This window comes from Vitis vinifera, chromosome 17 (genome assembly GCF_030704535.1).
Source record: "Vitis vinifera cultivar Pinot Noir 40024 chromosome 17, ASM3070453v1".
Lineage (NCBI taxonomy): Eukaryota > Viridiplantae > Streptophyta > Magnoliopsida > Vitales > Vitaceae > Vitis > Vitis vinifera.
In genome coordinates, this window is record NC_081821.1 from 7,430,188 (window position 1) to 7,457,416 (window position 27,229).

The 27,229-nt window shown below is 36.6% G+C and overlaps 7 protein-coding genes across 21 annotated transcripts in view; 4 read left to right on the top strand and 3 right to left on the bottom strand.

The window, feature by feature from the left end:
* Positions 1 to 550: 550 nt before the first annotated feature.
* On the bottom strand, positions 551 to 5,171 carry LOC100245106 (NEP1-interacting protein-like 2). Its single transcript, XM_002284726.4, has 5 exons — positions 4,754 to 5,171; positions 3,810 to 3,988; positions 3,339 to 3,422; positions 1,048 to 1,206; positions 551 to 946 (listed from the first exon to the last, which is right to left on the bottom strand). The coding sequence occupies exons 1-5, from the start codon at positions 4,860 to 4,862 to the stop codon at positions 824 to 826; spliced, it is 654 nt and encodes a 217-aa protein (XP_002284762.1). The 5' UTR covers positions 4,863 to 5,171; the 3' UTR covers positions 551 to 823.
* Positions 5,172 to 5,224: 53 nt separating this feature from the next.
* LOC100250059 (putative pentatricopeptide repeat-containing protein At1g74400) lies at positions 5,225 to 6,857 on the bottom strand. Its single transcript, XM_002281785.5, has one exon. The coding sequence runs from the start codon at positions 6,855 to 6,857 to the stop codon at positions 5,409 to 5,411; it is 1,449 nt and encodes a 482-aa protein (XP_002281821.2). The 3' UTR covers positions 5,225 to 5,408.
* Positions 5,225 to 10,020, bottom strand: LOC100853899 (pentatricopeptide repeat-containing protein At5g61400). The gene is made up of 2 exons (XM_003634215.4): positions 7,071 to 10,020; positions 5,225 to 6,961 (listed from the first exon to the last, which is right to left on the bottom strand). Exon 1 carries the CDS (start codon positions 9,946 to 9,948, stop codon positions 7,951 to 7,953), a length of 1,998 nt encoding a protein of 665 aa, XP_003634263.1. The 5' UTR covers positions 9,949 to 10,020; the 3' UTR covers positions 5,225 to 6,961; positions 7,071 to 7,950.
* Positions 10,021 to 12,578: 2,558 nt separating this feature from the next.
* On the top strand, positions 12,579 to 14,240 carry LOC100260292 (pentatricopeptide repeat-containing protein At5g66520). Its single transcript, XM_002281767.3, has one exon. The coding sequence runs from the start codon at positions 12,579 to 12,581 to the stop codon at positions 14,238 to 14,240; it is 1,662 nt and encodes a 553-aa protein (XP_002281803.1).
* Positions 14,241 to 15,415: 1,175 nt separating this feature from the next.
* LOC100265514 (protein NEN1) lies at positions 15,416 to 21,658 on the top strand. Its single transcript, XM_002281757.4, has 6 exons — positions 15,416 to 15,932; positions 16,412 to 16,569; positions 17,639 to 17,685; positions 18,659 to 18,722; positions 19,952 to 20,661; positions 21,203 to 21,658. The coding sequence occupies exons 1-6, from the start codon at positions 15,653 to 15,655 to the stop codon at positions 21,435 to 21,437; spliced, it is 1,494 nt and encodes a 497-aa protein (XP_002281793.1). The 5' UTR covers positions 15,416 to 15,652; the 3' UTR covers positions 21,438 to 21,658.
* Positions 21,659 to 21,921: 263 nt separating this feature from the next.
* On the top strand, positions 21,922 to 23,408 carry LOC100255408 (two-component response regulator-like APRR1). 2 transcript variants are annotated; one of them, XM_002284667.5, is made up of 4 exons: positions 22,004 to 22,383; positions 22,558 to 22,719; positions 22,832 to 22,963; positions 23,090 to 23,408. In XM_002284667.5, exons 1-4 carry the CDS (start codon positions 22,209 to 22,211, stop codon positions 23,110 to 23,112), a joined length of 492 nt encoding a protein of 163 aa, XP_002284703.1. In that variant the 5' UTR covers positions 22,004 to 22,208; the 3' UTR covers positions 23,113 to 23,408. The 2 variants fall into 2 exon arrangements, with proteins under 2 accessions (XP_010663349.1, XP_002284703.1); XM_010665047.3 differs by having other exon boundaries at positions 21,922 to 22,383; positions 22,832 to 23,408.
* A 2,381-nt stretch (positions 23,409 to 25,789) lies between these two features.
* LOC104882305 (uncharacterized) overlaps positions 25,790 to 27,229 on the top strand; it is a 32,445-nt gene continuing 31,005 nt past the window's right edge. For 5 of the 14 annotated variants that reach the window (XR_002032234.2, XR_009464609.1, XR_009464610.1 and 2 more), the window contains exons 1-3: positions 25,792 to 26,111; positions 26,207 to 26,371; positions 26,461 to 26,599. The gene's annotated coding sequence lies outside the window, so the exon portion shown is untranslated. Of the gene's footprint in view, positions 26,112 to 26,206; positions 26,372 to 26,460; positions 26,600 to 26,722; positions 27,114 to 27,229 lie in introns of those variants that run through there. The other 9 variants (XR_009464607.1, XR_009464608.1, XR_009464616.1 and 6 more) reach the window with 7 other exon arrangements.

The following is a 27,229-nucleotide window of genomic DNA, read 5'->3' on the forward strand; positions in this document are numbered from 1 at the left end:
CATTCACTCAGCATAAAAAACACACAATGGTGGAACACCAATACATCAGCTTCCAAGAAGATGTTCACCTTTTGGCCTGATGGCATTACATTACAGTGCTTCCCAAGAGACCTGAGTGACAGAGGTTTGACATTCAATCTAGCTCATCTTGTATAGAGAAAGTTGGCAGTCTGATGCAGTTATCGTATTCCGAAAAACCAAAAACAAAAATGAGACCACTTCAATCCTATGGTTCCAGAGGTCTTAATAGGTGTGCTTTACCTTCACATAGGAGTTTCCGGGGCAAATCTTGGAAAAGGAATGGAATCCAACTATGTTGAATTTATAAACTACATTTCCTTGAGCACTGGGTTTTATGCCTACAGAGCTAATCTGCTGTTAATTATAGACATTTCTTGCCAGGGAAAGCGCAATAGCTCCCCCTGACCCATCTTCAACCACCAACCATCCACACCATCACCCTAAAGGAATATTTTCTTGAGCTATAAACAACTCATGAGCTACCAGGAAATCAAGTCAATATTCTGTACAGTCATCAGGGGCATTGTCCTAAATAAAATACATCAAACCATATTTTTAGATTATTATGTATATGATACATAAAGGATACAAGCTTCTGCTACTCAATTGCCTCACAAAAACTGTCTTGCAAAGTGGGGGAAAACAGACCTGATTATTTCTTCAATGCACAGATTTGACGGGACCTCCAGCGATCTGGGGACATCATATAGCAAAATAAATACATATAAATTACATATACATGGATTAATGACTTTGATCTCAATGATCCTTTCTGTACAAGAAAAAGAAAGCCTAAGCACACTCAAACATTGCGCCTGCACACAGGGCACGTGCCATGTCTTATAAGCCACTTGTCCACACATGCCAAGTGAAATGTGTGATGGCACCAAGGCAAGCTCCTTGCAATTTCCCCAACTTCAATATCCTGTCAATTACACATTAGCGCTACTTAGCAAAATTGATGGATATAAGGAACTACTTAAATGGTAAATATAAGGTCCTTATCTTCCCTAAGACAATAATGACCTGCAAACATATTGTGCAGCAGTTGCTCTGTGCTGCCTTAATTTCATCCAAGATTACATGGCATGGTAGTTTCTTCAGTGAGTCCCCTGACAGACCCCTGGATGCAACTTCACCATAGACATCATACATCTCATCATAGCTTAAGTTACCAATGCTAACCTGCCCATCCAATGCAAATTTATTAAACCTTCAAACCATTACTATAGGTTTCAATATTTTTATGGAGCTTTTCAACTACCACACTTACAAGCAGAGACAAATCAGGAACTTGAATACAAGAAGCAACATGCACTCTTGAATTTTTTAATTTTTTTTTTAAAGTAATTTTTGCTATGCATGGTGTTGCATTTTTGTGTAGGAAGAAGGGGGTGATGAATGCATTATTTCCTCACTAAGACTTTTGTGAGATATCCAATTTGAGGGGTTCAATTCAGTATTTTTATGGTTACCATTCAAATAATATAACTATTAGCAGTTGGGATTTAAAATTTTGCTATTGTTGTCTCACAAGGACCTTTCATGATCATATAGGAAGCCTATCTCCCTATCCCACACTCTAGGGCTGGCACCATACCTGCATCTACCCCTGCTATTAATGATCATTTGTCAAAAACAACACTTGGAGCAGAGTGCAGAGTGCAAACCAATGATTCCATAGAACATATATTGATATGCATGATGGATAAGTGGACAAACATTTTTCTTATCAGCAATCGAAATTTTGGAGAAGCATGGAATGGATGTTCATAGATAAGCAAACATTGGAGTGGACAAACATTTTTCTTATCAGCCATCGAAATTTTGAATAAGCATGGAACGGATGTTCATAGATGAGCAAACATTGGATCGATCATGACGCTATTGAGTATCAAGTATGTCCTAATACAAGATGAATATGCCATGGACAACCATCTTTTTCAAAGCAAGTGACATCCAAAAATTAATTAAAAGCAGTTTTGTCTGCTTTTATTTCAAGCACTATATTGTTATCAACAAATTAGCATTTTTTTAAAAGAAATACTGACGAGTTTCTAAGGCAGCAGACCACTAGTAGCACCCATTATATAAAACAATTTCCTCAATCTCTGTTTTTATATGGTAAACTAAAAAATCTATTAAAAAATTTATTCCCATAAGTACTTCAAAAATTAAAAAGCACTTAGATACTGAGATTCTTAATATTGTGTTTTTCTAACAAAAGCATAGAACCCCTGAACAAGAGGAAAGATGTTTGAGATTCAGGGGGATAAACCAAAGAAATGAGCACAGATTGAAATTTGTATTTCAATTGTTCTTCCAAATTCCTGAAAGGTTGAGCATACAAAAAATGAGTACATATTGAAATTTGTATTTCAATTGCTCTTTCAAATTCCTGAAAGGTTGAGCATACAAAAAAGTGATTATTGCTCATCCAAACAAAAAATGATGAAGAGATGAAAAGGGCACAAGCTTGTGCCCTTTCCTGTTCGGCACCTTATAAGCACCTTCTTCTATTATTGTTATTGCTCATAAAAACGAAAAATAATGAAGAGATGAAAAGGGCACAAGCTTGCGCCCTTTTCACCTTACATGCATTTCTCTTGCCTATAAAAAAGGGAGGTGAGCTTGGAAAGTTTAGGTCTTTTTTCCTTTACTTAAGTCTAACTTATTGAACCTTATCTTTGTTATTTGTAGGTCACCACTGTTGACCTAAACTATTATTGCAACTAGTAACCCCTCCATCTTTTTCTTTTTATTTAGTTTTACATTTCCAACATTTGCAACAAGTTCCAATCCGGCTTCCACACTTAATTTTAAGGTGCGAGTGCTGGGGTTGGATGTGACATTTGCAAATCAAAGAATGTGACACCCAAATCATAACATCACCAGGGGCCACCAGCAGGTGTCTTCTAAGTGCACCTTATCGCACATTAGCTCTCCACTTATTTGTCCACCTCTTATGTGAAAAATTTACAATGGGTAAGATACAGCCCTTTCCCCCTTTTTCCACATGGAAGTCATATTCTTTTAATTACTCTTCTATCTCTGCAGCTTCACTTGTGGTCACATGTTTATCAAGGCTTTTGGGAATAAACAGGCAAAAACAAAATTAAAATCTTGGGTTCTAAACAAATGTCCCACAGGAGATTTCTTTAGAAGGATAGTAAGATATGGAATATTTGCATGACAAGCAAGATAGCCACCATAAACATAAACAAAAGGTAAGTCTAACTTTCTATCACACAGATCAACATATGAATCTGCACATTATTTTTGTCTAATAGAGATATAGAAAAAGAGAGGGCCAAAACCTGCCATCGGTAAGTAGTTAACACTGCTGGTGTGAACGATTCCTCTACAATTCTCCCACGGAGAAGCTCCTCTATGAAATCTGTCTGGACCAAATGACTGGACAATTAGTCTATGACTAAAGAACTACGTTATGAGCACTATCACGAAAAAGATAAGGAAATTCTACTGAGATCTCATGAGTGAGTGCAGGCATAAAAAACAGGTATTGACTAAATGGACAGTTCAGAAGCCCAAAAATTAGACCGGCCAAGTTTAACAAGATCTTGTTACTTCACAGTTCATTTCACATGGTTTAGATGTTTGGACTGCAACTATTTTCTGAATACCCACGTTAAAATACCAGATTACCAAAAACCATGCAAAGGTGGATTGGTTCAGTTTTAGCTGGCCAGAAATCATGAACATGCAGAAAGCACAAAATCTACCAAGCAAAACACCAAAACAAAGAGTAATAAAATTGGTGAACTAACAATAGATAAGGAGTTCTGTGAGTTGGATCGGTCTGAACACCAGTAAGCACGGGAAGCCTCCAAAACCTCAACAGACAAAACAGCCCCAGCAATGGCACCAAGTCCAGCTCCACGGAGGACACCACTGTCAGAAGCTCTACCTGCTATAGCACCAGTGATAGCCCCCGTGAAAGCACCAGCTGCAATTAAATTACAGAATCAGGGATATATGAAACAACCCTGTCATAGTAATGCCATGTAAGACCCATAAAAACTTTAGTTTCCGAACACTCCTGTATATGACCCATTTCTTGGTAGTTAGATAACAAGAGCACCCACAATTTCATAAAATGATCCATTGTTGCAAGGGTCCACCACTAATACCATACCCGTCAAAACCACTAAACTGCAATGACATCAGATTGCATCCGGCCAAGTTAACTACATTACATTCATCAAGCATGTACAAAATTTGAATGAAAAGGAGAAATGCAATTGCAAAAGACAACCTTTTCTTTTTACATCTCTCGTAATTTATTTCTTATGAATTCAAAAGTTGATTTTTTTTTTTTTTTTGATAGGTAACTTCAAAAATTGAAATTAAATGACTCTTATTTCAGATTTTAACCATTGTCCAGATTAAGTCTTCCCTGACATGAAATTTCATTTCAAAGGACAAACCTTAAGAGCTTCCATTCTTTAACTAACCTACGCCCTCTGATCATATCATCCTCCAAAAAAATAAAACATAAAAACTCAACCATGAAAAGGATGTCATTATTTCTCAAAATTCAATCCAAAAATTTCCATAATTTGCTACCAATATCCACCATTTTTCCAATTATATTTTCTCCTCTGGATTTACCTGAAGACATCCCCCATAACCCAAGAACAAAATCGCTCGACTCCAACGACCATAATTAACAAAAGAGAAAACAAGATTGAATCAATGGAAGTAACATTACCGAGAGCAAAAACACCGGTGAGAGCGCCGGAAAGGGCGCCAGCGATCAATCTGGGAATATAATGATAAACCCTAATCTCACCTCCTTCTTCAAAACCCCCATGTTCCATACCCGCCAAACACGATCGAACCCGCTAGGCCGGGCTCCAACCACAAGCCTCGGAGGAACGGACCACGGGCATCTACACGAGGGGAAACCCTAGTTTGCTTTTTGATCATTCCAATTTCGAATGCCGTCAATCTTATATTTTGCTTTTCATGTGCATATCCCAAATACAAAAGGTGAATTTTATTCCACACCACCATTCATTTTCCTACCCCATTTTTAATAATAATAAAAAATACAAATAAAATTTTAAACTCCAAGAGGGCACCCTTTTTCTCTCTAGGAATCCTGTATGAATAAATGTTATTATTCCAAGTTTGCTAGATTTTTTTATTCATCCAAGGTAATTTTAGCAATGCCCACGTATTGAGTTGGCTATTTGTCCTTCATTTATTATTCCCTAAAAGGTGGTCTGATGAAGAAAAATACCTTACTATAGGGAGGACAAACTCTATGAGGCCATGTTCTACTTCAAAACATTTCTTAATTACAGAGATATAATTTTTTGGGCAAATAACTTGAGCCCTAGATGATCAGTACTCTGTATATATCACTCCATGGGGGTGTCTGTCCCCAGAGCACAGTCAGAAGCTCTCATGGTTCTAGTCAGGTGGTCAAGAATCTCATATATCTGAGGCATACATGGATGTTGATCATCTGCAGCAACAAACTCTTTAATGTCAATTCCCACTTCAATTGAACTGCAACCTGGATCTCTCCTCTGCTTTATTTGGTTTCTGACTAACATCTTCTTATCCCACATGCCTTTGGCAGCATATAAATTTGACATGATGACATTGTCACCAACATGGCTAGGCTCCAGCTCGAGCAGCTGCCGACGGGCTTCTGAGTAAATCTTAATGTTGCTGTTGCCGTTGCCGTTGCTGTCACCTTGGAGGCTGCATGCACCTAGCAATGTACGCCACACCACTGCGTTTGGCCGCACCGGCATCTTCAATATAAACTCATAAGCTTCTGTTAGGAGACCAGCACGGCATAAAAGATCCACCATGCAGCCAAAGTGGGAAATTCTTGGCCTCAAGCTATAATCCTCTTTCATGCTTCTGAAATGCTGCTTCCCTTCTTCCACAAGACCTGCATGGCTGCAGGCCATTAAAACTCCCATGAAAGTAACATCATTAGGGAGGACTAAAGAGCTCTCGTGTTCACCATTCCTTTTGTTCTTCCTTGCCCTTTTGTTCGTTTCTTTCATTTCTGTAAAAAGTTGAAGCGCCTCCTCTGCTTGTCCATGCAGGGCATGCCCCACAATCATGGATGTCCAGGTTGTGACATCCTTCTTCTGCGTACCATCAAACAATCTCCTGGCAGTACCGATCTCCCCACATTTTGAATACATGTTTATGAGAGAATTGTTTAGGCATAAATCTGTATCGAGTCCTCTATGGCGGATGTAAGCATGAATCCATTCTCCCATGTCTAACGCCCCAAGGTCAGCACAGGCGGAGAGAGCTACAGTTACTGTGACTATATCAGGTTGCACATCATCCATCTGCATCTGCCTGAAGAGCTGAAGAGCTTTATTGGGCCTCTGATTGTCAACATAAGCAGAAATCACGGAAGTCCAAGAGATGAGATTTTTGGAAGGTATTTCGTCAAACATATTATGTGCATCAGCAACATTTCCCGTTGCTGAATACATGCTTATGAGAGATGTTTGGAGGAAAATGATGGGTTCAAAGCCAAAGTTTATGACAAGCGCATGCATTTGTTTTCCTTCTACCAAGGAAGACTTTAGGGTGCAAGCTTTAAGGGCAAACATGAGGGAGAAGCTGTCAATTGAAGAAGGGTTTTTTCTCAATAAGATGCGAAAGAAAAGGAGAACCTTGCTAGTGTTACTGGATTGAAGGTACCTTTTCAGAGTTTGGTTTGATTTTGGTGGTTTGAGGTGAGTATGGAGATGGGCTTTGGGCTGATTGTTAGTTGCAAATAACTTGGTCACCCTTCTGCCCAATGAAGGGAACCTTCTTAAGAATCTCATGAGGAGAAGGTGGCTTCAGGATTGTGTGAAAATACCACAAGAGCACAAAGCTATGTATACCAAATGCTGTTAGGTAACTGCTGTGGCACTCCTGTAGAACACAACTGCTTGATCCAAAAATAATCAAAACTGTATTACAAAACTCACATATAAAGTGTTTACTCTGGGAAATGAAAGTTCTTTAGAGAACAAGGATTATTGACAACTAAATACCTTATCTAAAGTTTCACTTCATGCCCATGTACACAACTACCTGCCAGACGGGCTGCATAGTACCACCTAGTGCCCACTGATAACAGAAGGGAGTGGCAGTTCAAAAACTCTCAGGCGGGACTCAGCAGAAAACCTAGAGGGACTGAGTTGACTCAACAAATCTTTGATTGCAATGCACAAGATTCATGGATTGATAAACTGGTTTCAGTAGGCTTTTTATTGCTATTTCATAGACTGGATCTACGCAAAACTGCAAGGATCCAATAATCAGATTTACAGCATAGAAGAGAAAACTAGAACTTTTGGTTAAATGAAAAAATGCTTGCAGTTTTCTTTATTTTGAACACTATGAATTCTGAATGGTTTTTAGTCAGAGTGGGATTCTTGTACTGCACTACCTTCTTCTCAGTAACAACACAAAGTTGAAATCTTAAATGGATAGTGTAGGACCCCAAGGTTCTGAGTTGACTCGATCAAGAGGCTGTACACCTTCTCCACAGAAGCTAAATTAAATGAGATGATTCCCTTAACATTAGGAGCTCTTCAAAATATGTTTGATCCACTAAACATTAGCACCTCACCAGCACAAGAAAGTACTTCCAGTGCACTTTGAGTCCAAGGTTTATTCATAATAGTGGCATGGGCATTGTCAACACAATTCTATTGTTTCTATACTCAGGAGGGCATCGATCATGCAATTTCAATATGACATGGTCATTTCTCTGGCTTCAATGAGGAGAAATGGGAGTTGCTTTATTTCCTCTCTAACACTTCTTTAAAGGATATCACTCTTCTCATGAGGAAACCACTACCCACAACATAATTTATTGCCCTCATTCATCAAGATGTGATGTTTTGTATGACCGAGAAAAAGATCCTGTTACAGGTCATTCAAATTTGAACACCCAATGCCTATCCCTGATAAATCCTCAGAACACCTGAGAGCTGATTTGAGGTATCCACTCTCTTCATAACCCTTAGCCAAGACCCGGTATACACTACTGTTTGGTATGATACCCATCTTTAGGATATCAGCCTGCAACATCATCACATCACGCAAATGCATGGCTCGGAAATGCCCCTGAATAATGACAATGCAAGTGAACACATCTGGTCTTAAACCAGAGCATCTCATATCTGAGAAAAACTTACTTGCTTTAAAAATCCTCCCATCCGTGCACAAACCCTGAATCAGGGCTGTATACATCACATGGTTTGGGGAACACAAGCTTCTATCCAACTCATTAGTTTTACTACCAGTGGTATCAGTTCCAGTTTTCGCTAAGAAAAGTTTGATTGCATCACTAATCCTTCCATCCTTGCATAATCCATCAATTAAGCAACTAAGTGTGAAAACATTAGGATGAAGGCCTGCCTCCTGCATCTCCTTATGAAGCCGGAAAGCTTCTTTTGTGTTGCCATCTTTGAAATGCCCATCAATTAAAGCTGTATAAGCAACTACATCAGGTAGAAGACCTTTGATTACCATTTCAGTGTACAATCCCATGGCAGCCTCCATTTTCCCTGCCTTGCAATAACCATCAATCAATGTAGAGAAGGTAATGATGTTAGGCTCTATACCCTTTTCTGTCATTTGAGAACACACCTCTATTGCCTTCTCCATGTTGCCTTCTTTGCAGTACCCATCAATGAGTGTATTGTAGGTCACAGCATTCGGAAGGAATCCCTTTTTCTTCATTTCTTGCAACAACCCATCTGCTTCTTCCATTCTATCGACACCACAAAGGCCCTTTATTAGTATACTGTAAGTGAAGACATCAGGCAAAATTTCGTGCTTTTCAATCTCTGAATGCAAACTCAGTGCTTCAGAGAGGTTCCCTGCCTTACAGTAGCCGTCTATCAAACAATTATACACAAATATATTTGGAACAACACCAAAACTAGCCATATCAATCAAAAACTTTCTGGCAGACACCATTTCATCTGTTTTGCAAAGTCCATCAATTAAAATACCAAAAGTCACAACGTTTGGCAGCAGACCATCACCTAGCATTTCCTGGTACAATTCAAGGGCTTTCTTCACATGGGCTATCTTACAGTATCCATCCATCATTGTGTTGTATGTATACAAATTTGGGAGCATACCCGAATTCCTCATTGTCCTAAACATACTTTCTGCTTCTGAAATTCTACTCTCACCGCACAGCCCACGTATGAGAATTGTGTATATCACAACCGTTGGGAAAATTTTCTTCTCAATCATTTCATCAAACAACCTGAATGCTTTCAAAAAGTCACCTTGTCTACAACACCCATCAATCAATGTCCCATAGGTGACCACATTAGGCGACGCTCCGCGCGCTACCATATCACCATAAACTTTCCACATCGTATCAAACCTACCCTTCTTAACCAACCCATCTAAGACCATGTTACAAGCCTGCATTGCCGGCAATACATCCATCTTGTAATACACCCACAAGGCTTCTTCCACAAGACCCATTTCCGAGAAGGCAATAATCAACACCCCAAACACATTGGGAGTGAATTTAGAGCTTTCCAACCGACTAAGAACATTAAAAACCGAACAACAAATACGGGATCTCCGAGAATTTTGGAGGCATTGGATGAGGTCTCTCATCAAGCACCTAGCCTTCGCGTACAATTTGGCTCCAGTTAAGACATGGATAATTGCTGAATAGAGCTGCGGATTCTTGGCTAAGTCAGCTCGGCGGGAAACTGAGTGGAAGAGCTCGAGTGCTTGGTTAGCCGTTCTGCAGGTGAGTATAGAGTTAGGGAGACTAGAAGGAGATGAATCTGAAGATGAAGATGATGGAGAAGAAGAGAGTGGTCTCGAGATGAATGAAGAATGCTTGGCGTAGATGCGCCTCGATTTTGGTGGGAAGGACTTCAACATCTCTACGTTGGATGGCTTTCTTCGTCCAGCTACATGTTATTCTTAAACCGGAGAAAGATGATCAGAAGCAGGCAGCAGCGTGTTTTATATATATATATAATAAAGTAAAATAGTAAAATACTACTTCAAATTGTATTAAATTTTTTTGATAAATAATCTTTTTATACTGAACCTGATTTGAATAAAAAAATTAATTTAAAATATATTTTTCTTTAGACAACTGTTTTCAAAATTATTTTCTAACCAAAAAACTACTTTCTATTTTCTATTATCAATAGAAAACAAATGTAATTTCAAAAAATACTTTTTTGTTGTTTCAATTGTATTCAATTATTTTTTTTAAAGTTGTTTTAAAAATAATTATATAAATATGTATAATAATTAAAAATAGAACTTTAATATAAAAATTATTTTTAAAACATATTTAAAAGTATGAAAAATAAGTTAAAAATATTTTAAATTTTCTAACAAACTTTTATTTTACAAAACATAAGAGAAAATGATTTTAAAAAATGATTTAAAAACTTTTTTTTTTCAAAATTGTTTTAAAAAATAGTTATAAAACAAAACTTAATTTAAAAAAAAAAAAAACGTGAAAGACACCTCCCTAAAATCATTTTACTTAAAATATTTATAAAAATTATTAGCATCCTTATAAATATATTTCATATTTAAAATTTGTTTTTTTAGAATAAAATTTATTTTTTAGTGTAACTTTAAGAACACTTACCTAAAATTTTTCCAAAAAATAATTTTATTAACAAAATAAATTTTTAAGGGGTGCTTACTAAAATTAATTTAGGAGAATCTTTTTTTAATAATATATATCGAGAATGATACATGTATTATATAAAAATTTAATTATATTTTTTTTCACTCATAAAACTTAAAGCCAAATAAATTTTAAATTTTATTTTCCAAAAATAATTTTCACTTTTCTTAATAAATAAAATAAAATAAAAATACAAAACTTATATATGTGCATAAATTGTGGTGACAATTAAAGGCATGTTTAGGAACTATTTTTTAGAACAATTTTTTGTTTTTTATAAAAAAAAACACGTTTTACAACAAAAAAAAAATCAAATAATATCTTTTAATTGTTTTATATTGTTTTCATTTATTTTTTTAAGAAATAATTATACTGTAAAATGATTAAACATAAAACACTAGATATAAAAATTAAGGTTTAATACACTTTGCACCCTCAATCTCAACCTATTACGTGTTTTGCACATTACCCCTTTAGATTTAAAACCAAATACATTGCACCTCATGCTTCTTAAATTGCAGTACTTTGCCTTGATTGCTAGAAGGTGTTAGTTTTTGTGGATAAAAATATCACCACGTGACTGATTAATGAAGGGTAAATTTGGAAAATCCTAACCCTAAGAAACCCTCAAATAGCTCTCATAGCTCTGTCTTTGTCCTATGGGGGGTGACAGCGGTGACACTGTGTACAAGGTCCTCCACAAGTTGACGAGGAGGTTGTACGCCTTGAAGGTGATCTACAGAAACCACGAGGACGTTGTGCTCCACCAAATCTATTGAGTAATCGAGATCCTTAGAGATGTGGATAACCCCAACGTGGTGAAGTGCCATGACATGTACGACCACATCGGCGAAATCCAAGTGTTGTTGGAGCACATGGATGATGGATCTCTTGAGGAGACTCACATCGTTGATGAGCTTGCTCTCTCCGATATCGCTATTCAAATCCTCTTCGGCCTTCACTACCTTAATCGTTGAAAAATTGTACACTGCGACATCTAAAGGTGACATCGATGACATTTTCGTCCACAAAAACTAACATTGTCCAGTGATCAAGGTGGAGTGCTGCAATTTAAGAAACATGAGGTTCAATGTATTTGATTTTAAGCCTAAAGGGACAATATGTAAAACATGCGATAGATTGAGGGGACAAAGTGTATTAAACCTTAAAAATTATTTTTTAAAACATATTTAAAAAATATTAAAAAGAGGTTAAAAACATTTTAATTTTTCAAATAGACTTTTTTCCACAAAAATTATAAAACAGTTTTAAAAAACTATTCTTAAAAATTATTTTTCAAAATTATTTTCAAAAAATGGTTACCAAACAAACTCTAAAATATTCATTTTGTTGCAATTAAATTTATTTACTATTTTGATTTCATTTTATGTTAAAGAAGAATTAGGATAGGAAAGAAAATTATTTTTTAACGTCTTTCTTGCAACATTTAATAAATAAAATGTTTTTTTAATTCTTTTTATACTAACAAATGAATTCATCTAACTCCTTTTATTCCAAATTTCATTAAATAAATTAATTTTTTAGGATTTGATTCTAGACACAACAATGGGTTTCGGATTTTATTTAGTAGAATGCACAAATATAAATGATAATATTCTGAGAACTTTTTTAATATTTATTTTGCGCAGCTTATCTTAAAAATTCCGAATTTTAATTGTTATAAAATATTTATATTTTAATAATGTGAAAAACAACATTAAGATAAATATCTTATAAATTTGTTTTCTATGCTTCTTTCATTTCTCCTGCTTTTGAAGGGAAGTCGGCTTTCGTACGTTGTTACTAACAGTGCAAAGTTACGGGAGTGAATGACCGTTGAATCTCATCCCTTTTTCAAATGTTAGTTGAAGAAGCAAGTCCCGCCAATTTAACAGGTTTAAGAGCTCTACAACAACACTTCTTCTCTCTATTACAGACCTGCGACACCATAAAGAAACTCAAGCAAATTCACACCCAGATAATCGTCAATGGCTTTTCCCAAAAAAATTTCCTTCTCGTTAAGCTCTTGTCTTTCTACATAACTTCTGGTAATCTCCTAAATGCACATAAAGTTTTTGAACGTATTGAAAACCCAAGTACTACTGTTTGGAATCAAATGATCCGAGGGCATTCTCAGAGCGAAACGCCCCATAAGTTGGTTGAGCTTTACAATCGAATGGTAGAGGCTGAGGCTGAGCCCAATGAGTTCACGTATTCGTTTCTTATTGGTGGTTGTGCGCGGTCGAGGTTGTTGAGAGAGGGCGAGCAGGTGCATGGAAGAGTTGTGGCAAACGGGTATTGCACTAATGTGTTTGTTCGGACGAGTTTGGTTAATTTGTATGCGATCGCTGGGGGATATGATGGGGTAAGGAAGGCACGCCGGGTGTTTGATGAAATAGTTGATAGAAATATAGTGAGTTGGAATTCGTTGCTTGCAGGGTATGTTAGGTGTGGGGATGTTGATGGGGCACGGAGGATTTTTGATGAGATGCCGGAAAGGAATGTTGTCTCGTGGACAACCATGATTGCAGGATGTGCGCAAATTGGGAGGTGTAAGCAAGCGTTACATTTGTTTCATGAGATGAGAAGGGCCGGTGTAAAATTAGACCAGGTGGCATTGGTGGCAGCTTTGTCAGCCTGTGCTGAATTGGGGGACTTGAAGTTGGGGACATGGATCCACTCTTACATTGATGAGAGACTGCATGCTGGAAATCAGCCATTGCTTGTGTCTTTGAACAATTCGCTCATACACATGTATGCCAGCTGTGGTGTAATTGATAAAGCTTATAAAGTATTCATAGGGATGCAACAGAGAAGCACTATTTCTTGGACAAGCATGATCACAGGTTTTGCAAAACAAGGCCATGCAGAAGAAGCTCTTGGTGTGTTTCAGTGGATGCAGAGGTTGGGAACGGATGAAGGGAGACCCGATGGGATAACCTTCATTGGAGTTCTGTGTGCCTGCAGCCATGCTGGATTTGTCGACCAAGGCCGTCATTTTTTTGAATGCATGAATAAAAAATGGGGCATTGTACCAAGGATTGAGCACTATGGATGCATGGTTGATCTCCTGAGCCGTGCTGGCTTCTTGGATGAAGCACATAGACTCATTGAGTCTATGCCTATGAAGCCAAATGATGCTGTATGGGGTGCTCTTCTTGGTGGATGCAGGATTCACAAGAATGCCGAGCTTGCTTCCCATGTTGCTCAAAAATTGGCACTTGAGCTTAAACCTGATCAAGCTGCAGGCTATCTTGTGCTACTGTCAAATGTTTATGCTACTGCTAAAAGGTGGCAGGACGTTGCTTTAGTGAGACAGAAGATGGTTGAGATAGGTGTAAGAAAGCCTGCAGGCCGAAGTTGGGTCCAAATAAATGGAGTTGTCCATGACTTTGTGGCAGGTGACTGGACTCACAAGCATGCATCTTCAGTATATGAGATGCTTAGCAAGATTACAAGGCAAGCCAAATTGGAAGGCTACAAACTGGACATTTCAGAGGTGCTTTTGGACGTTGAATAGGACAGATGGTGAGGAAAAGTTGGTTTTGCCTCTGGCTTGTTCTGCATCACCTATAGTATACATCTATTTGATTTGGGAAAGTTCCTGGTATCATATCCTGGGTGCAATTTATCAACTGCTTCAACATGTTGTCTGATATTAGCATCAGGGCTTGTAATCCTCTTCCCCATTACCGTAAGAACAAAGTCTAAAGTTAGAAATCCTTTGTCTGAGTTGTTCACACACTTTTTTGTGTAATCCCTCTAGCAAGGTTCAAATGATTTATTCCAAGAACATTGGAGATACTAAAGAATCATTATCCGGTTTACAAAAGCAGGTCAAACAAACTTGCATTCATGGTTTCAATTTTATGTAACTCGTAAACTAAAATTCTCACTGCAAATGAACCAATGCAGCTATTCTTTTTCTACTACAGTTTCATAATAGATAATGGACCATCTCTCTCTGCTCTGTTTCTAGTTTTTTTTAAGCTTCCCACAAGAAGCCGTGGGAGTTGGGGCAGCAGGTGTTGCCTGCAGTTATGGTTGCTGAAAACTCTGGCTAGGAAAGGAATATATACCCAGTGTACACTTATCATTATACTTTGGCTAGGAAAAGAACATATACCTAGTGTACACATTTCATTATACTACATTGCTTGGCTGAGGCTTCTGAAATCAATCTGCTGTTCAGCGGCATGCTAAGGCCCAGCCCCTTGTAATCCTAGTTGACCCCCTGCCTGTCTTGGCTTTAATTTGATCTATGCCAGAGAAAGTAATAAAAAAAATTAGGAAACAATCCCGAATATCTTATCTGAATTATTGTGAAGATTTGAAAAAGAATTAAATAAAATTATTTGGAAATATGGCATATCCAAATTCTTAATTTTTTTATGGTTATGTTTGATTAAATAGAAAGAAAAAAAAAAAAGTAAAAAAATAATATTTTTTTCACCCAATATTCATTATTTTCTTTAATTTATTTTTATTTTTATTTTTTATAAACAATCAAAGTTAAAAAAATATATATGAAAGGAAAATGAAAATAAATTTGAAGAAAATAGGTGAAAAACATTTATTAAGTTACACCGTCTATGCTTTTATTTCCTTTTGCTTTACCCTTTTCCTTTATTTATTTATTTTTTATTTCTCTTTTTTATTTTCTTTGACCAAATGAGATCAGAGGTTATAGACGCTTGTCATGCAAGATTTGGCTGCCCACAAATGCAACCTAATCGACTGAATAGGAAGGGAATTTAACAGAGCCCAAAATGGAGAAACCCCAGTGAGGAAGTAACCTAATCCACTGTCTTTATATGCAATCCTTATTGAAGTCGTCTTCGTCAACCTTAAACCCACCCTCTCCCTCTCCCTCTCCCTTTCTCTCCAGAGTTGTAGAGGAAAACCCTGAAATTGGATTGAGTGCCAACACTGATGGGCCCAGGTGAAGAGCGCTCTGAAATTGCATTTTTCGATGTGGAAACCACGGTGCCCACACGAGTCGGGCAGGGTTTTGCCATATTGGAATTCGGAGCCATTCTGGTATGCCCTAGAAAGCTGGTCGAGCTGGAGAGCTACTCCACCTTGGTCCGACCCCACGACCTCTCTCTCGTCTCCTCCTTGTCCGTCCGTTGTAACGGCATTACACGAGACGCCGTCGTTTCCGCTCCTAATTTCCGCGACATTGCCGATAGGGTTTATGACATTCTTCATGGTCTCTCTCTCTCTCTCCCTCTTTTTGTTGGTTGCTGGGAAATGGAGGGAAAAGAAAAAAATGAAAATTTCCAAGGGTTGTCTGTTCGATAAAGGCTATGTTGTTTTTAGGGAAAATCGTTTCTGGAAAATTATCTGGTATTTTTTTTTCCTACCTCGGAGTCAGCTTAATCTTGAAGCTTAAGGAAGAGAAATGTACCTCTTCATGAATAAAATATAATTTTTTTTCCCGGGAAAATTATTTCCTGGAAATGTTTTTTTTATTGAAAATTGCGGCAAATTGAAAAAAATCACGTGGATGGAGGTGTTAGACTCGTTTGATGGGACGTTACTGTTGTTTTCTGGTGTCGGGTTGTGAAATTTGAAGATTGGGCCTTGTAGTTTCTTTACTGTTCCTATGTTTTCCCAGCAATCATGGGATGATTAAGGTTCCTTGGTTTTGGTTTTGAGGTTTGAACTTATGTTTTTGAATGTTAACAGGACGGATTTGGGCGGGTCACAATATATTGAGGTTTGACTGTGCTCGAATTAGGGAGGCTTTTGCAGAGATTGGTCGGCCAGCACCAGAGCCCAAGGGTTCAATAGATTCCTTGGCGCTGTTGACTCAGAGATTTGGCCGGAGAGCTGGGGATATGAAGGTATGTAGGCTGGTAGCTTGCTCTCTCTCTTAAGCACATGGAAAATTGAGCACTTTTCTTGTTGGGTAAAATTTGCTGAAGAAAAAAGGTTCTTAAATTGCATAAAATATGCTGAATGCTTTGGGCTGTAATGGGTTCCATTTTGTTTAATATGAAGCAAGCATTAGTTTCCTTTAATTAGTATTATTTTCCTGCAATTAGTGTTATTTTCCTTGGATTGTCTGCCTTCAATCTCTTTTCTTTGCCAACCAAAACTAAAATAAAATAAATCTTTTTCTTATGTTATGTTTTTGTGAATTATAAACATTTCAAACTGCTGCAATTTAGATATTGCCTTGTTCTATTGCCTTTGAAATCGTTGTTTGATATGTGATTCCACTATGTTATCTTTTCTCACCTGGTAATCTGAATTGTCCAAGTCTGTAAGAACAAAGAACTTTAGACCCTTTCATGACTTAAAAGAAGATATATGTGTGTAATGCTTCTATGGCTCTGGCCTTGTGGAACCTCAAGAATTTGAGAAGATATGCCTTTTTTTTTTTTTTTCTAATCAACTTGGGATATCAGACTATGGGCATTGCAATTCTGAGGCTCAATTCACGACATTGAAAGTGCTTTTTGTTGTGTAACTTTCTGATTAATTAAATTCCATGTCTTTACTACTCACAGGAAGTGTAGAGAATGTTTTCCAAACTTGTAATTGTGAAACCAATGATCCAGTACTTAATCTGTAATAATTTCAATACATTCCTCAAATGGAGTGAAAAGAAAAAAGATGGAAACATGAGTTGACTTGGTCGTTGACATCTGTTATAGATTCAGCACGTGCAAGCTATAAAAGCATATCCATATAGACTATGATACTTCCTTAATGTTCTCCATTTGGTAATGTCATTGTTGTTGTTATTCTCATATTATATGCAACACACCATCCTTTGTTATTACGTTGTTTGCAATACATCATGATCACCTATTTCATCAGTGTTTAAATATCATTCAATGAATTATTAAGTTACCTAGAATTAAATAAGCTTTTAAAGGCAGATTGTATCCAAATTCTTGTGTGCAGATGGCCACACTTGCAACCTATTTTGGGCTTGGACAGCAGACACACAGGTGATTGTGCCTTCGCTTCCTTTTAAATGTTTGTCTCTGGTTTATTTCCTTGAATTACTGTTTGTTATATATCATCTAAATCAATTTTTTTTGGAAAGATCTTAATATGATGTTATATGTTGATGTTTTTTAGTAAATGATCCCTTCATTGAAGTCATTTGTATTGATATTAGTAGTCTAGTATAACATTTACAGTTTGTTTGGTTCCAGGAAATTACTAAGAAAAAAGAAAAATGATAAAAGAGAATGATTTTCTCATATTTGGTATTAGTATGGAAAATATGAAAGAAAATCAAATATAATTACAAATAGTTAACACGTATGCATTTTAAAACTATTTAACAGTTATATAAAGAGTTAAAATAAGTGAAATGAGTTTGAAATAATACAATATAAAACTAATTTACTGATGTTAAATCTGTTTTTTATTTTTTATTTTTACTTTTTTCCTCTTTTCCTCTTTATTTTATTTTCCTCACATTTTCCCGCTTTCGGGAACCAAACATAGCCTTAGTATCTACAATATTTTATTTGTTTTGTGATGGTTGTCAATAATCTCATACCTAAAGCTCTTTTTTGTATATTAGATGTTTTATTCTTCAAGTTGTTCTTGAATGTTCCTTTAATACATGATTCTCTGGTTGAGATGCAGTATTTTACATGGATGGCATACTCCAGAGTTCATCCTGAATTTTTAACTTTTAACTTGATAGCATCTCTGTGATGTTGCATTTTATGATATGGGGGTTAATAATGTCATAGGGAGTGTAACCTCTTTAGCTACTAAATATGGTGGACAAGTCTAGCTGCAATTAACCATTCCAATACTACTGTATCAGACCACAATTAAAATGTAGATCGTGTTGTTGAAGAGATAGGAAGTGACAGGGAAATTTCTTACTTTCTCTTGTCTTTGATTGAGCCCAAGATTCTTGCTTCCATTGGACTAATCTTTCTCGCCATGATTTTGCAGGAGTTTAGATGATGTCAGGATGAATCTGGAGGTTCTCAAATATTGTGCAACAGTTTTGTTCCTGGTAAACTTATAAACTTGCATGCTATAAGTTCTTGTTTTCCTGAATGATAAGCCATTTCTTTTCTCACAATTGTTTTAATAACTTTGTTCTTCACATTCAATAAACCAAACATAAGTGCAATATGCACATCATTGATTTTACATGATTTATGCCTTGGTAATTTTTCCATGCTCTACAGAACATTCATTACTTCATGTTGCAGGCTATTAAAATGTCAATTATTTTTCTTGAACTTCAATACTTATTGAATATTCTGTTGAAAGTTTAGTGTGTCATGTAATTAAGTATCTTCATATTAATACGTTCTGGCACCATTTCAAATTGGTAGCATTCCAGTATTCTTCACTCTGGTCTGTTTTGTATGCTATTTATTTGTATTCTTTTGCTAAAAATGTCCTCACTTTAGTTTTGAACTCCTATGGATCACCACTTGATTGATAGTAGCATTTAGGATCTTAGGATTGGCTCTGTAGTTATCAAAATTTTTCATATTAATTTGAGCTGTCAGTTAGGCATCTTTCTGAATAACAATGTCTATTTAATCTAATATATGCCAAGTTCCTGTTTGCCAATTTCATCATTCTTTCAATTGGAAATCTCATTACTTTTTATGAAGCCTTGGAGCGCATCTTACAATATCTATTGCTTCATAATTGCACAAACTCTGAATTAGATAGGCTCCACTGAAGAACTGATAATGTAACACAATTGGGTTATGATATTTGTTTATTACTTGCTAGATATTTTGCTGTAGGTGTGTTTGATATGTGGTAATAGGATGGAAATGAAGGTGAATCATAATACCACATAGAAGAGGGGATCAAAATCCTAGTGAGAGTGAGATTTGATTTCCATAACAATGAATTTATTTTATTCTTATTCCCATTTTAAAAATAATCCAAATACATTAGCAAATTCCATTCCCATTCTCTTTTCCAACGTTCCAAACACGGTCTACAACTATGGAATGGAAAAACTAATTTAGATCTTACAATCACTAGCACCACTTGGAGCTTAATTTGGTGATAGCTATGTGAATATGGCTCTTGTTTTATCATGTTTTGTGCTTCCTAGCTTCTTTAGGCTATACTTTTAGCTCAGAAGACCTTGCATATCCTTACATCCTAGAATGCTAAAGATCATTTCCTTGGTGAATATGAGTTGTTGATTATGATATAGAATAATAATAAACAGAGAAAAAAAAAAACTAAAGTCTGCCATAACTGCAGGAGTCGAGCCTCCCAGACATATTTACCACAAACAGTTGGGTTTCTCCAAATGCTGTTACAAGGAGTCGTAGTAATGGAAAAGCTTCTCCAGTGGGAATGAATCTAAACATGAGTACTCCCTCATCAAGTATCAAATTTGAAAATCATTCAATATCATCTCCTAGTACTCACAGCAGTATGGAAGGAATATTAAATTTAGTTGAACCTAACACAAACCAACCGGACCCTTTCAACTTGGGTGCACTCAGCAGTGAAATTGAAAGAGAGTCCCTTAAGCCGGATTATGCCTTGGAAGAAAAACCTGTGACCGAGTCTCTTGAGATGCTTTCTACAACAACTGCATCTCAGGATTGCTGTGACTATGCTGGCTTCCTAGATCCTGCAGAGGTTTCTGTTGCTTCTATCAGTGCGTCTTTTGTTCCATTGTATCGTGGGACTCGGAGAATGCAAATATTGCACAATGATGTCAAGTTGCTGCTTCATTGTACTCAACTGCGAGTGAGGTTTGGGATAAGTACAAGATTTGTTGATCCTGCTGGACGGCCACGGTTGAGTTTTGTGGTGGATGGATCTCCAAGCCTATGTCAGGTTCTGGATGCATGTGACCAACTTGCTTACAAGTTGTCTGTGGATTCTGGTAGCAGCTCGGAATGGAGGCCAGTTGTGATCAGAAAGACTGGGTTTTTAAACACTCCTACCATCAGATTAAGGCAAGTTCTTATACTATTTGCTTTTTATGAAAATAAGGTATCTGGCTCAGCTTAGAATATTCTAAAATGTTGAGTTGTAGCATTGGAGTTTATTTGATATATTGAAGCAATATGCTGTAGGAGTTTGGCTTTTGCTTTCCCTTTTAGTATTGATGTGCAAGAACTGCAAGATGCAGAGGAAAATGTAGCCTTTCTGTTGATAGGTTTATTGTACTCCTTGCATTCCCCATCACTGCAAAATCCTGTGCTTCTACTTTGGCCTCTTCTTGCATTAGGAACAAATGTTAGTATCAATTTTATGTGTGGAAACAATTAATTTCTACATTTTTAATGCTCCTTAGGGGTTGTTAGAAGATAAAGAAAATGTAAAGAAATTTCTTAATCACACCAACTTTTGTGGGTGGAACTGTGGATGCAATATTCCACATTCTTTGTTTGGTCCTGCTAGTGCGTAGTGGAGCCTTGGTGTTAAATTTAGATCACCTCAGACTGCTGCTTTGTGATGTCTAATGAGTGTATTTCTTTCTTTCTTCATCTACAGCATACCTACTGTGACAAATGGGGATATTGCCATATATGCCACAGAGATATACCAAAAAGATCCTTCGGGTACCACACAGAGGCTTATATTTAGTAGATTTGATGCTGCAGAGCTTGATACCTTGTTCGTTCCAGGAACCCTTGTGGATACATACTTTGCCCTGGACCCATATGACTATCAACAGAATGCAGGCATCAAACTAGTTGCCAAAAAGTTGATCATCCATGGCAAATGATGAGAGACTCAGAAGATCTATGATTCCCTCAAAAAGAGGGTCAGCTGCCATGTAAAATTGTACCACAGGATATTATTTATGCAGGAGTTTGTTTTTCTCATTCATATGGTTGAGATGGAAAGCATATGGATGCTGTGGATGACTGATACTTTATTAAATAGTTCTTTAATGTTTTATGTATACCATTTAACTGAAATGCATATCTCCTTCCTGTTTGGTTATTTCTTTTTTCGAAAAAGAAACTTTCTCAGATAATGTTGAAATTAGACATATAAGGCCATGCATTTGAAAATCTTCAGGCTATTGAGATAAAAAAAAATTGCAACTTGGTTTGTGCTTGAGGCTAATAAGGAAGCATCTGCAGTGTCTTGGGCCAAAAATTGGAGGCAATGGAGAAAGAAAGAAAGGGAGAAGGAAACAACATTAGGTTCCCTTACGTTGCCTCTCTTAAGCCTATTGCTAGGTTTTACATATTTAGCTTTAGACCTTGAAATGCAACCAACCTTGAACCCATACTCTGTTATAAAACCCCCAGAATCCTCGAGAAACCCTAAAACGATTAATCTCAATCCTCTTTCTTATGCTGACAACTAAAACGTCATCACTCCACAACATGGTTGGCCATGGTTGGCCTAACTCTTCGGTCTACCAGACTAGTTGTTGGCTAACCTGGTTATTTAAAAAGGAGTGGTTTGGTGCCAATGGTCATGTAAATTCTTGTGGACTCTTATTTGCCTTTGGCGACTGTCCTGTAAAGGCCTGTGAATTTTAATGGACAAAGGGAAACAGATTGTTACTGGCAAAAGCGATGCTGGTGTCAGTGGCAGTACTAATAAAAAGATTCGTGCTCTTATCGATAGGAGCAAACTGAGGATTTTGCTGTGTGATACAAATGCTGGGAGTTGTAAAGAAGTTGCCTCACTTCTTAAGGAATGCTCTTATCAGGGTATTGTTTCTCTCTCTCTTCCCCCCTCTATACTTGTGCTTCTTCACTACTTAAGACCTTAGAGCTTTCATTCTGCAATTTTTTGCATCAAGAATGCTTAAAACCATGGTGATTTCAGTTATTTTTGCATGCATGCATGCCGGCTCCTGATGGTTGTTTACTTGCTTTCAATAGTAATTTCTGTAGGCTCAACTGGAGAGGCAATCCATGTCCTCAGCTCTGAGGGACCAAGTATTGACATTGTGCTTGCTGAACTTGATCTCCCAATGGCCAACTGCCTGAAGATGTTGAAGTACATTACTGAAGATCAAGAGCTGCGATGCATTCCTGTGATCAGTAAGATTGTCCTAATGTTTCTTCTCCCTTCCTCCAGACTGCATAATTTCTCTTCTTCATGCTGAAAATATATAGATATCCTCCTCATTGGATTTTTTGTTGTTTTGCTCAGTGTTGGTCACAGAGGACAAGATCTCAATGATTGCCAACTGCTTGCGGTACGGAGCAGTAGACTATCTGTTAACGCCTTTAGGCATCAATGAGTTACTGAATTTGTCAATTCATATGGAGAGCAAGGCACACGGTTTGTATCGCTTGATACTACTGAGATCATACCACAGTTGATTCAGTGTTTTCTCTGTTGATTAAGGTATAGATAGGGAAGTAAGCTAATCATATACTCATATATGTTATTTGTTTATGTTGGTAGCTCCGACTTCCAGAGAAGAATGACTTTGAGAGAGTGCTGGAAAGGCCGTTTTGTTACCAGATGATGCATCCCCATCCCGGAGAGCTACTGGACGAGTTAATGCATTTTGAGATAAAGAGCATAGCTGCGGTAGTCGAGGAAATCTGGGTCCTATTGACACCCAGGGTCATGTAGAAAACACTGGGCATTGTAATGATCCCAAGTTAAACATTTTGTGATCAATTAATATCCATTCTCGTATAAGAAATGCTGAATCTTGTGTCAATCTTCTCATCACAAATTTCTCACCAAATGGCTTCCTGAATAAAGATTTTAGACACATAGGGGACCTTCCTTTCGGAAATTTAAAAAAGGACAACGCTCATACGCTCAAAAATGGCATTCAAATGGTTATAACAACTGTAACATATGTTACTGACTGATGACAATCTATCCTCCTAGGATACCTTCTCATTCTTCAATGAGGGAAAGGATATGAGTGTCAAGAAGCCAGGCAGTCATCTATTGTATTTTACATATAGTTATCAAATAATTCAATTACGATCATCATTCTACCAACCTCAATTGCCTCAAACTACTCTAAATGTTCGACCAATGGTGTCAAATTCTTACCTTTAATTTCTTCCAATTACAGTGAAGAGAAGCGACTCCCACATCCTCTCCAGCTACCTTCCAAAGAGGAGGAAAGTAGACACATGATCAAAATCACATATGGAAGTGTTCAAACTCACAGAAAAATAGATAAATAAAGTAATAAAGAAAATATCATGTGCTAAATCCAGACATGTGCTATTGCCTAAATATTGTTCTAGGCCTTCGTGCATGCATGCGTACCCTCCAATCTCAGTGCATTGCTTGCCAACCTTTTGCATGAATTTTGTCGTTTACTCTACTGTCCTTCACGTGCCTGATAAATCCAGTGCAACTCTTCCCAACCTTTTTGCATGATTTTCCACCACTTCCCTTCCTCACGTTTCCTTTCCTTCCTGGGAAAAAACCGAGTGAATTCAGCCAGCTCATCACTGCCAAGCTATCCCAAGCAGTGGGGCTACCTTCCATGGACGATCCAATCATGTGCTGCTCGCCCAGCTGTAGATGCCTGCCTCATTTTGTGTCGCCCCATTGCTTAAAATTGTTTTTCCCACGTTTTTCATATTCAAATACTTGCTATGAGGATCCATTTATGTTAGATTTAGCAAAGTTTTGATCGAATATTAACGAGGGTGTGCAACTCAGGCCGGTTGGCCCGACCTTGGTCGGATTTGGGCAATAATTTAACACTTGGTGTGAGCTTAGATTAAGGTAGGTCAAATCAAGTATCTCACAACATTAAAAGTGTGTTTGGTACTGATTCTATAAAACGTTTCTAATATTTCTAACACTTAAATAATAACTTCTTAAAATCATTACCAAACAGACCGTGAGTTTAACTCTAGATTTAATATTTTTATAATTTCTATTATCTTATATAATAATATTTATATCATTTATTCTCTTTTTATTTTTATTTTTTAAATATCAAATAATAATTGCATCTTCATTTTTCATAAACATATATGAATTTATTTTTATTTTTGTTATTATCTAGAAAATTTGTCTAATTTGCTTTTTGAATTTTGATATACATCAAATAAGTTTTTAAAAAATATTATAGGTGGAATTTAAATCATATAATTCGATTAATCCAAATTTAATTTAACTAATCCGAGCTCAATCTAAATTTAAACAAATAAGATTTTGTTTGGCTTATGTTAAGTACTTCTTGCTAAATGTCAAATTAGATTAATGGATTTAGGTTGATTATTTATTAATGTGAATTGAGCTTAAGTTAACCATTAACAAAAACCAGATCGCTCAAATTACAACACTAATATTAACCTTTTTTGTATATGAACATTTTTTGTAAGTTAGTTGGGGTCCTGAGGTAAAATAATCAACACTCCCTCCTGGGGAGGGCACCAGGTTATCGGTGATCTTGTTCTATATGAACATTAATCCTACATGTGCCTGTGTCTCTTTGTTATTTGTGATTCAATGGATTGTCTACAAAATAAGATTTTATTAGGGATGACAATGGAGGAGTTTTTTTAGGTACACACTCTGTTTCGCCCCTAATGGGATGAATTTGAATTTTAATTAAATGAGTTTGGAACAAGTTTGAGAATTTTTTTAAAACTCAGGGTAAGTTCGAGATGGGTTCGGGTATTGTCTTATCCCACCTTGTCCTCACCCCGATTATATATATAATTAATTTTAAATTAAAATTAATTTAATTTTTATTTTATTATTTTTAATATATAGATAATAAAAAAATATTTTAAATAAAATAAGTTAAAAAAATTATAATTATTTAATTATTTATAAAATATATTTATTTTAATGTAATTAAATTTTTTTAAAGTAATTTAAAAAAATTTCAAAAAAAATTAAACAAGGTGGGAATTAGCAAGTATAGGAATTTCTCGTATCCAACCCTGATCTGCTCCACCCTGTCCTGACTCGTCTCATTTAATTTTTTAAATGGAACAAAGATGGGGCGACACTTCGCGAACCCCCTTTTGCCATCCTTAGATTTTATATGTGCCAAACTCAACCTCTTGAATGTCATCTGCTTGATTCAAACCATGACTCATGTTCTATGCATTTAATTTTCCAGACCTAAAGCACATGCATGATATTTCAAGATGATCTCAGGGAGACGATAAGAATACAAAAGTGTAAAAGCTGAAAACCTCCATAAACCTAAAAGCTGAAAAATTATCATCACTCCACAACAGGGCGGGCCATGGTCGGCCTAACCTTTTGGCGTACCGGACCACTTGTCGGCTAACCTGTATATTTAAAAAGCACTGGTTTTGGGCCTTTTGGCAAAGCTGGGTATTCAAAATGAGTGTGGTTAATTTGGCCTCGATGAGTCGTTTAAACCTTAAACTCCTGTGAAATCTGGATAATTTGCCTTTGAGTGAGAGTCCAAAAAGTGGCAATGGCTACTAACAAAAAGATACAAAATGCTCTTATCATGGTATTATTTATTTCCCTCGCTCTCTCTTTCTCTTTCTCTTGCATGCCGACTCCTGATGATGGTTGCTTACTTGCTTCCAATCGTAACTTCTGTAGGCTCAACTGGAGAGGCGCTCCATGTATTCTCAACTCTGAGAGCCCAAATATCGATTTTCGTGGTTTCTAAACTTGATCTTGGATTAATCCATGTCCTCAAGTGGATGAAGATTTTAAAATACATCACTGAAGATGAAGAGCTGCGATGCATTCCTGCCATAATCAGTAAGATTGTCCTAATGTTTCGTCTCTCTTAATTTCTCCATAACAAGCTAGTTAATCCTCATTTGGATTTTGTTTTTGTTTTTGTTTAGTGGTGGTCGACCAGGAGAGAGATCGATGTCCATGGTTGCTGACTGCTTGAGAAATGGAGCAGTGGACTTATCTCATGACGCCTTTAGGCATGAATAAATTGTTGAAACCGGTGGACTCATGTGGAGAGCAAGACGCATGGTTAGTCCTATACATCACTTAGATCCTGGGGATCAATTATGTTTTTAATTTCTTTGTTTTTGGTCATAGAAGGTATAAGAAAATAAGCGATCATATTCTTACATATTTATTGTATTTTGGTAGCTTGGACTTCCAGACACGTCTACCCCTCTAGACATGCATGTGCCATTTTGAGATTGGAAGGTCTTCATGCCATGGTCCTAGGCCTACATGGCACTGCCTAATCAATTACTTGCCAACTTTTTGCACGATTTTCAATCACCTTTCTTCACGTTAGAGAAGACGCCATTCATCATTGAGAATGCAAGGTTTTATTAGACAGTCTGAAAGATTGCAGGCATAACCCATTGGAATTTAGATGTATTCTTGAAAATATTAAGAAGTTTAAATTTTTCCTAATAAGAAAAAATAATCATGAAACATATATAAAGATAAATGTGTTGTTGTTTTTCTTATAAGTTTAATGCACCATAGCTTTATATTATGGAGATATATTGGGATGTACTTATGGAAATACCTAATGTCTCCTACTATTTTCAAGTCTTGGAGAAAAAGATTTGGAAAAAGTCATCTCTATCTTTTGAAGAAGTTAACAATTGGAAATTAGTTGTTACAAATAATACAAGTCGA

Excerpts from the sequence above, each read along its gene's own strand:
- LOC100245106 (XM_002284726.4), bottom strand. The coding sequence starts at position 4,862 with ATGGAACATGGGGGTTTTGAAGAAGGAGGTGAGATTAGGGTTTATCAT. Across the intron at positions 1,207-3,338 it reads TAACTACTTACCGATGGCAG|GTTAGCATTGGTAACTTAAG; the intron begins GTTTTGGCCCTC and ends TTGGATGGGCAG. Across the intron at positions 947-1,047 it reads GCTGCACAATATGTTTGCAG|GATATTGAAGTTGGGGAAAT; the intron begins GTCATTATTGTC and ends TGTAATTGACAG.
- LOC100250059 (XM_002281785.5), bottom strand. The coding sequence starts at position 6,857 with ATGAGATTCTTAAGAAGGTTCCCTTCATTGGGCAGAAGGGTGACCAAG.
- LOC100853899 (XM_003634215.4), bottom strand. The coding sequence starts at position 9,948 with ATGTTGAAGTCCTTCCCACCAAAATCGAGGCGCATCTACGCCAAGCAT.
- LOC100260292 (XM_002281767.3), top strand. The coding sequence starts at position 12,579 with ATGTTAGTTGAAGAAGCAAGTCCCGCCAATTTAACAGGTTTAAGAGCT.
- LOC100265514 (XM_002281757.4), top strand. The coding sequence starts at position 15,653 with ATGGGCCCAGGTGAAGAGCGCTCTGAAATTGCATTTTTCGATGTGGAA. Across the intron at positions 16,570-17,638 it reads GGAGAGCTGGGGATATGAAG|ATGGCCACACTTGCAACCTA; the intron begins GTATGTAGGCTG and ends TCTTGTGTGCAG. Across the intron at positions 18,723-19,951 it reads GTGCAACAGTTTTGTTCCTG|GAGTCGAGCCTCCCAGACAT; the intron begins GTAAACTTATAA and ends CCATAACTGCAG.
- LOC100255408 (XM_010665047.3), top strand. The coding sequence starts at position 22,209 with ATGGACAAAGGGAAACAGATTGTTACTGGCAAAAGCGATGCTGGTGTC. Across the intron at positions 22,384-22,557 it reads TAAGGAATGCTCTTATCAGG|TAATTTCTGTAGGCTCAACT; the intron begins GTATTGTTTCTC and ends TGCTTTCAATAG. Across the intron at positions 22,720-22,831 it reads GCGATGCATTCCTGTGATCA|TGTTGGTCACAGAGGACAAG; the intron begins GTAAGATTGTCC and ends TGTTTTGCTCAG.